Here is a 9,135-nt window from a genome sequence, read left to right on the forward strand (position 1 = left end):
GGAATATATATATCCATCCATCTATCCATTTTCCAAACCGCTTATCCTACGGGGTCGCAGGGGGTCCGGAGCCTATCCCGGAAGTAATGGGCACGAGGCAGGGAACAACCCAGGATGGGGGGCCAGCCCATCACAGGGCACACTCACACACCATTCACTCACACAGGCACACCTATGGGCAATTTAGCAACTCCAATTAGCCTCAGCATGATTTTGGACTGTGGGGGGAAACCGGAGTACCCGGAGGAAACCCCACGACGACATGGGGAGAACATGCAAACTCCACACACATGTAACCCAGGCGAGACTCGAGACACCCAGAGGTGTGAGGCAACAGTGCTAACCACTGCACCACCATGCTGCCCCCGGAATATATATATATATATATATATATATATATATGAGTAGATTGCATTCTGTAATTCCTAGAAACCTTTTTAATACTAATAATATTAATATTGCTTTTACACTGTGGACCTGGAGATGGACGGACATGCTGCCCGCAACTTACCCTCTCACAGTGACAACAAACATCAGACTCTAGAGACAAAGATCTGAATATGAGAGTAGATGCAGATGTTTGACGCTCATAAGGCATGCATACTCATCAAAAATATGTATGCATACAGTGTCTAGTCACAGTTTCACGCACACCTTTTGCAGACATGCAAACACTTGCGCACACACATACATACAAACAGAAATAGATGTTTGTCTGCTGGTCCTCTCTTTCCAAAAGAGGCTATGTACAATTAGTGGATAGTCGTTCAGAGACATTATTAAACCATCAACAAATCCTTAAAGGCATTTCAATAAATCTCACCATTACCTAGAGACGTTGCCTTTTTTTTCTCCCAAAATATCTTCGTACGACTGTTTAAAGAATGTCCACAACTGAATGAAAGATACCTAAAACAAACCTTTGTCCATTTAAAGGCACCTTGAGATGGACAAGAAGTCATGTCCAGATCTCTTTAAATAGACAGGAAGTGATTTCAAGACAGCTTCTTATCATTTTGAGTGAACATATCTCCAATTGCCTTTCCAGTTTCTTTAAATACGTGCAAGGCATCCTTAAAATCACCATAGATATTTCACAGGAGATTCTGAAATGGTATCTCTAAATGATTTAAATGATCTTGTCTTTAAAATGGTGAACTAGTATCCCTTGGTGACCCTTCTGGTCATATTCCGCTCATCGCAGAAATGACATATGCGCTGAGCTAGAAGAAGGCATCCTTAGATGTTCACAAGCAGAGGCTGCACCTCACTCTGAGGGGCCTCGCTCTCAGAGGGGGGCAGCTGGTATACAACGCACAAAGAGGAGTAGGCACAGCCCACAAATGCCATCACGCTTGCAAAGTACATTGCGCCCTGGGCCCCGCCCACCAGTGAAGTCAGGGGCCCTATTGCCACAGAAACCAAGATTTGGGCCAAGAAGTACTGACAGCTGAGGAGGGAGATGTCCACGCCCATTCCACGCCTAGTTCCATCCTCAGATGAGCCACAGAACTGAAAATGAAAGCAAAACTATCAGGCAGCTGCAGAAACCACCTGCTGACTGTAGTAAGTACTGTACTCTTCATGGAAATGAAGGAATGTTAACATTTATCATTTCATTATCATATAACTACAGAACATATGCTAAACTCATCTTGTCCTCACCCAGGTACACATACCTGCTTGTTACGTATAGATATATTTTTGGGAACCTCCTTTTGACTCTCATTTCTATCTCATTGAATCACAGTTAAGAAAGAGTGCTTGTTTTCTTGAGAGTTGGGACACTTCTGCGTATAGTGGTTTTCACTCTCTCTTTCTCTCTCTCACTCACACACACACACGTTTGGCAGTTGTGTCATACCTGTGGGCTCTGATAGTATTCACATAGGAGCGAGTAGGGCAGCGTGCAGAGAGACGAGAAAAGGACACCGTAGGTGACGCACAGGGACAGCACCACATAGAGGTTGGTAGACAGCGTGGCCAAGCCTGTGCCGAGCCCGAACGCCAGGTAGGCAAAGAAATAGAGTGATCTCAGCGAGAACCGCTCCTCCAGCTTCTCCAAGATGGCTGCGGCGGGAACACATGGAAACACGGCTCAGGGGAATTCCAGTCTGCAGAAGAACCTGGGATGGTGCTACTGAAATCCACACTGAGATCTTCGGATGTTACTGTCTTCACTGAGAAATACCTGTATATTTCAAACTATTCATATTTCTTGACTGGGAGGAGGGAGGTGTCCCAATACTTGGCAACAATCATGCATATCATCTGTGTACAGTGCTCACAGAAAGTCTTGGGATGCTTGCGTAATTCAGTAAAAATATTGGTTTTAAATCACAGTCCATGTCCATATAGTGTATGTTTAAGTTTTAAAGTAAGCCATTTGTACTAATAAATTTAAACCCAAATTATAGTTGTGGGGCGGCATGGTGGTGCAGTGGTTAGCACTGTTGCCTCACACCTCTGGGACCTAGGTTTGAGTCTCGGCCTGGGTCACATGTGTGTGGAGTTTGCATGTTCTCCCCATGTCGTCGTGGGGTTTCCTCCGGGTACATTGGTGTCCCCCCACAGTCCAAAAACATGCTGAGGCTAATTGAAGTTGCTAAATTGCCCATAGGTGTGCATGTGCGAGTGACTGGTGTATGAGTGTGCCCTGCGATGGGCTGGTCCCCCATCCTGGGTTGTTCCCTGCCTCATGCCCATTGCTTCCGGGATAGGCTCCGGACCCCCTGCGACCCAGTAGGATAAGCGGTTTGGAAAAATGGGTGGATTATAGTTGTTCCGAGCTCATTGACAAGAATCATTGGGTGCGATTTAATTAGTGACGCCTTTGCAAAAATAAAAAATACCAAATATTTACCTTTATTATCCCTTTGAGGGGGCCAGTGAAAATTAATAACAAGAACGGACATGAATGATTCAGTCAAAAAAATTATAACAATAAAAAGAAAACATCTGTGCAGAACATACAGCTCTGGAAGAAATGAAGAGACCACAGCACAATTTTTTGTTTCACTTATTTCTCTACTTATGGGTGCGCATCTGTGAATTTTCTTCTCTGTTTCTCATGACGGGCCTGATTCAAACTGTCCTAGCAGTGCACTTCACACCTGCACTTAAGGTTTCCTCTTTTGTCCTATACCTGGTTGGTTTTTGGTCACTGCCAGTGTCTCCTGCTTCACCTTGTTCTTGTGTACTGCTGTCTTAGAAACACAGCCTGGAAGCAACCTGCTGCTCAGCGTAGCCCTCTGCCAGCAGAACCAGGATTAAACCAGGATTTAAAAATGCAGATTCTTTTTAAATATAGAGTGGTACCTCATTTTTTTCCCGGAGCTGTATGTGCAGATATGTTAAATACTGCTTATCAATGGACGTTTGTTATGAAGCCAATAAATTTGCAACATTAATACAGAATTAAGCAAGCGTGCCAAGACTTTCTGTGAGTGCTGTGTGTGTATGGACCTTACCTGAATAGAAAGCAGCACTGAATGCATAGATGCACATCCCCCAGCAGCCCATGGTGACCCCAGTGTTGTACAGCCTGTAGGCCTCAGAGCCTTGGGGGGCTTTGGGGTCCCCCCCAAACACGGCCTCCCCCATGAAGTCCGTGTAGAATAGCAGCATTCCCTCGAAGGAGAGCCAGCCTGCCAGGCATGCAGACAAACACGCACTCAAGTTCCCTTCCACAAAAATCTTCAGATACACTACACATTCACACAATTTAATTTTCCATGCTAACCCAAGAAGTGGTTGGTGCAGAGACTGCGCAGCGATGGAGGCATCCTGTAGATGGCGACACAGAGCAGCTTCATGGAGAGTTGAGTGTCGGTGGTGTCCGTAGCCTCACTCAGGTCACTGTCATATCGCATCCCATCCAGGAGTATGTTTGCCACCTGTGTGGGTGGTGGGACCAGAGTGAGACAAAACCATGCTATATGCTCTCAAGTAGTGATGGCCAAATGAAGTTTCATGCACCATTTTCTGTATTTTTTGTCCCTCTATATGGCGGTCTTGTTTTGCTTTGGTGCATGAATTGAGTCCATTTTTGAAGAAAGAGCACCATCTAGTGGTGTCAGAAAATACAGCAATTGGTTCACAAAGCTATATTTACCCATCACTACTATCAAGTCAGGTTATGTTTGTAGTGATGTGATGACACAGCTGACAATGTGCATTTAATTACAGAAAGACTTTTATGATAAAATAGTTGATGTTAGCTGCTCTGCAGACCTCCATGAAAGGTACAACATCAAAGCTGTTATGGAATTTTAACCCTCAACCTTTAACTACACTTAACCTATACTGCCCCCTGCTGTTGCTCATGGTGGGATACCCAAGGAAATTTTTTTTCTGGTCCATAGTTCCTGAAGCTATGCATCCATAAAACCATCCACCTCCGCACAAACCTGCTGGCTGAAGGTGACAGTTCGTCGGCATCCATTCTCCGTAGTTGCACTGGGGGCCGCCGAGCTGTCTGTCTGGATTGCCAGGCTCTGGGGCCGCTTCAAGATGCCCGGGGCCACGCACCGAGGCGGGCCAGGCAGGGGTTGGGTGTCACCGGGGGGCAGTGCCCGCACGGCCTCACCCGACTCCGGAACCTGTGGGGTCTGCTGGCCCGTGTAGCAATCGATGAGGACACTGTCGATGTAGGACGTCCCTAGAGAGGACGCAAACTCGTTGATGCCCGTCAGAGAGCTGTCACGGCTGATGAAGCTCCCGTACTTCGGAGTGAGGGGGCTCAGTGGGGAAATGGGACTGGTGAGACTGGCACAAAGGTGTAACCCAACCAAGGGGTCCGGCTGGCCCAGGATATAGCTTTGGTATCTGTCTCCTTGCCTGTCCCCTTCCTCCTCTTCGTCTTCCTCCCTGCCTGCCCCAGGGGCAGCTGGAGGTGATGGAGGGAGGGGCAGGTTGGGACTTTTCAGGGTATTCCTGGCATTCTTTGTGGGCTGCGTCTGTGCCAGGGGTCGCTCTGTGATGCTGGTCAGGGTCATCGCCGTGGCAACAACAAGGGTCACACTAGTGAACAGGTAGATGACCCTCAGCTGACCTCCCAGAGACCTCCCGAACCCTGTATGGTCCCAGTTAATTCCACCAACAATGTACCCGAAACCACCACCTAGTCCTGTGAAAATTAGGAAGCACAGGGCACAGTGGACTTACGACAACCGTCGAAACGAAATGATCAAGCCAGCACCAGTTTCAGCTAGGTATCATTTCTGAAATGCCTCACGTTACCTGCCAGGAGAGCATGTATGTTGAGTCCACGGTCCTGATCCTCAGGACTGCACACATCCATCATGTAGGCGTGGCTGGGATTGTCAGCAGAATCAGCGCTGAAGTCCATCAGGACCACCCCACACACGGTCAGCACGATGCCCCACTTGTGATTGTCTGCTGTGTCAGCCCATGCGGATCCAATGTCCTGCCCATTCAGCACCAAGGTTAAACCAATCAGGGCCCCTGAAGGTGAGCAACAGAGATGTTCAACTGCTACAGTAACACAATTACTGGAACACAGGATGGATGGATTAAAAAGAACACATACAGTAAATTTAAACAAATACTCTATAATAGCTTAGGTTAAATATCCTTGTCTACATCCAGGAGGTTGTAGCTTCAATTCCCATGGTGAACAGAGTAACCATCTGACACCACACTTTCCTCACTTCTATGTCGCTTTGGGCAAAAGTGTCTTCTTTATGAATAAATTGATGTAATATATAATAATTTGTAAAATCTGCATCCCTAAAGCTGACCAAGCTAATGAAGGTCTGGTCCTCAGTGGTGAACGGTCCTCACCTATTGCCAAAACTAGAATGAATGGCCGTCGGCGGCCAAAGCGAGATGTGCAGCGGTCACTCCAGGCCCCAAGAACAGGCTGGACCAGAAACCCTACAAGAGATCAGACTATTTAGAGGCAATTGTGTATCGGGAGGATACCTGGGAGCCTCCGAGCCCAGTTTACCTAATATGGGGCTGATGAACCAGACCAGGCTGTAAAACTGGTCAGGGAGGCCCATCTGCAACAGGACTGGGGTGACGTATGCCGTCTCCATGGCATAGCTGAACTCGATGCCAAAGAGGATGCAGCCATTGCAGAGAAGCTCCAGGAAGGTACGGCGTGGAGGCAACTCGTTGAGGTCCAAATGCTCGAGGGGGCATGGCGTGTTCGGGGGGGGTGGCGGAGATGGCCGGATGAGCTTTCGCCGCTTGGGGTGTCTCTGGAAGTTGTTGGCGCGGTGGCTAAGGTGGCGGGTGGTGGATGACTGGAAGCTGGAGGTCTTGGGCACAGATCCCCTCCAGGCTCCATCGGACGCTGGGTCCAGTCCCCCCCCTGGACTGGCCAGGAGGGGGTCACTAGGGGTGACCAACCCTGAGGATGACATCATTCTCTGTCCACTGAAAAAGGCCGTTACTAATGTCACTCAAAAATGTTCATTCCATTACACACTTAGCACCAGTGCTTGAAGTGGGCCGGTACTCACCAGCACGCAGCACCAGCACCTCTTTGTTATTCTCTTCAGAGTACCAACACCTCAGTATCTGCTGGTACTGAGTCTCAAGGTGAGTACCGGCATCTGGTTCTGAGTCACAAGGTGAGTACCGGCATCTGGTACTGAGTAACAAGGTGAGTACCGGCACCTGGTGCTGAGTAACAAGGTGAGTACCCGCGCCTGTTTATCCCCAACTCAAGCACTGTTTAAAACAATACTCAAGCCCGGCACCATCTCACCACCACACAAGAACCATAAATACAGAACCAAACTGATTATGAGGGCTTTTGCAAATTTTTAAGGTTTGGCCACACGGTAGAAGATCATTTTTGCAAATATACAAGTTTTAACGGCAACTCTACCAAGAAGATACTAAGATGTTATAAATTGTACGACAATCGACTGTATAACAAAGACTGCCGGCCACACCCGAATACAGTAACGTTAACGGTGATATATATGATGGTAAAAGCATGCAGCGGCCCAGACTGTCGTAAGGTAAACTCCACGCACTTCCAGGCAGCAGAATGCTAAGAAACATTCATGTGTTTTACTGGTATTGTATTTATTTGTACACCACTACGTGTCTTCAGTTCTCAGCTGAATGTTTCCTTCAATACTGTAATGACAAATTCAGCACAGATCACGAACTACAAATATTTCTCTATATATAAATCTTTATTTCCTTGAAGATGATTCAGTTTCACTCATGAACGGTAAAAAAATGAATAATCGTTTTCATTTGCGTAATTATATGATGCCTCGTTACACAGGCCAGGAGAAACACCGTGACTTGACGCTTTTTCATTATTGCGTGGTGAAGGCTGAACAATCGAATGAAACACTCTGTTCTTAAACTGGACAAGACGTGCAAATGAAACATGAACGGAAAGAAAATTACCTTTTGAGGGGATCTGGTCATTTATTACAGCATATTCTTTTTTTCTCTAAATAACTATAATATTGTTTTATTTTTATCAATATTGCCGGTCGCATTTTAAGAATTGCTCTCGCCGGGTCTTTGCGGATGCGGTCATTTCTCAGCTTTCATCCTGCGTCCCCGAACCTTCCCCCCGTCCTTCTCCTCCCCTCCCTCTGCCGTCCTCTGTGCACGTGACACCGGCAGGCCCCGCCCTCTCTTCTGCATGTGGGATGAAACCCGCAGTATCAGTACCATCCACTTGCCTCGCGCTCTCACCTCCAAGTCTGGGCGGTCCTTTCCATTCGGTATCCATGACAACCCCAGCAAGCGTGAAGAGGTATTTTTATATCTCTATCTGAAACACACTCATCCTCATCCTGAATGTTGTGTGAGTGTGTGCTGCGATGGGTTGGCCCCTCCAACCTGGGTTGTTCCCTGCCTTGTGCCTGTAGCCTCCTTGATAGGCTCTAGACCCCCCGCCCCCCCCCCCCCCCCCGACCCTGAACAGCATAAGCGGTTTCAGAAAATGGGTGGATAGACATCTTAATCCTGTTAATCCTATGAAGCAAAGTAAAAGAAGAAATTTATTTTGTAAACCACACTGCTCCAGCACGTTATTAAACTTACCAGTTAAACGGATTTGAACGGATTTGCCAAATGTAGGTAAATTAATCTTTAAAAAGACTATGAAGATTATGATCTTGAAAAATATTATGGGATATTTAAATTTATTTAATAAACATTGAATTCCACACACAGTTTGTGAAGGTATTAAATCAGGGCTGCCCAGTCCTGCCCCTGGAGAGCTACCACCCTGCAGAGCTTAGGTACAAACCCTTATTTAACCCCTGATACAGATAATCAGGCCCTTCAGTATCACCTCAGTATTAGAGTCGGCTATGCTGAAGTTAAGCTGGTTCTCATACTGAGATATAACTGAAAGGCCTGATTATCTGCATCAGGTGTGTTAAATGAGGGCTGTACCTACAGTAAGCTCTGCAGGGTGGCAGCTCTCCAGGAGCAGGACTGGGCAGCTCTGTATTACATAAATACAGACGGCATCCAGGTTAGGAACGAGATCCATTCCCTAAGCCTGTCTTAGTCAAACAGGTAAGTAGGTAAGTCGGAAAAATAATACTACAATACATAATTATACAATAATGAGTTACACATTTGTAAAAAGTGTAAAATGTTAAATAACAAAATAATTCAAAATTAAATAACGGTTTTCAGAATTGTCTTTTGCTTCTTAATGCTGGCAATCTAGTGTAAGTAATACTTGGGGGACAATAAGATGAAATGCATTTGCCCCCCCACAACAGAACAACTAGTCCCAGTCTGGCTGCCCCAGTTGAAATGGTCTAGAACGATGGTTCTCAAACTCGGTACTCAGGCCCCACTGCCCTGCTTGTTTTCCAGATATCCCTGCCCTACACACTGCTGATTACCTGGATCAGGTGTGGTCAGTCAATCAGAATCTGAAAGACAGCTGGGACTTGTGTGTGGGGCAGGGGTAGCAGGAAAACAATCAGGGCAGTGGGGCCCGAGAACCGAGTTTGAGAACCACTGATCTAGAACAAGGGTGGGCAAACTTATCTGCAAAGAGCCAGTGTGTATGCAGGTTTTTGGGGTAACCTTTAGGTCAGCTGTTCAAACCCAGGTGTGAGGACCCGTCAGCCAGTCAGTCCTCCAGTTAGTAATCTAATTAGGGAG

The 9,135-nt window shown here is 46.7% G+C and overlaps 1 protein-coding gene across 4 annotated transcripts; it reads right to left on the reverse strand.

Moving 5' to 3' along the window:
- Positions 1-412: 412 nt before the first annotated feature.
- slc45a1 (solute carrier family 45 member 1) lies at positions 413-7,567 on the reverse strand. 4 transcript variants are annotated; one of them, XM_049024045.1, is made up of 10 exons: positions 7,402-7,567; positions 6,492-6,622; positions 5,972-6,405; positions 5,806-5,898; positions 5,242-5,466; positions 4,410-5,128; positions 3,743-3,896; positions 3,471-3,647; positions 1,865-2,070; positions 413-1,512 (listed from the first exon to the last, which is right to left on the reverse strand). In XM_049024045.1, exons 3-10 carry the CDS (start codon positions 6,393-6,395, stop codon positions 1,240-1,242), a joined length of 2,271 nt encoding a protein of 756 aa, XP_048880002.1. In that variant the 5' UTR covers positions 6,396-6,405; positions 6,492-6,622; positions 7,402-7,567; the 3' UTR covers positions 413-1,239. The 4 variants fall into 4 exon arrangements, with proteins under 4 accessions (XP_048880002.1, XP_048879999.1, XP_048880001.1 ...); XM_049024042.1 differs by having other exon boundaries at positions 5,972-6,379; positions 6,492-6,654; XM_049024044.1 differs by lacking the exon at positions 6,492-6,622.
- Between the last annotated feature and the right edge of the window lie 1,568 nt (positions 7,568-9,135).

The sequence above is a fragment of the Brienomyrus brachyistius genome, chromosome 8, assembly GCF_023856365.1.
Source record: "Brienomyrus brachyistius isolate T26 chromosome 8, BBRACH_0.4, whole genome shotgun sequence".
NCBI classification, from domain to species: Eukaryota; Metazoa; Chordata; class Actinopteri; order Osteoglossiformes; family Mormyridae; genus Brienomyrus; species Brienomyrus brachyistius.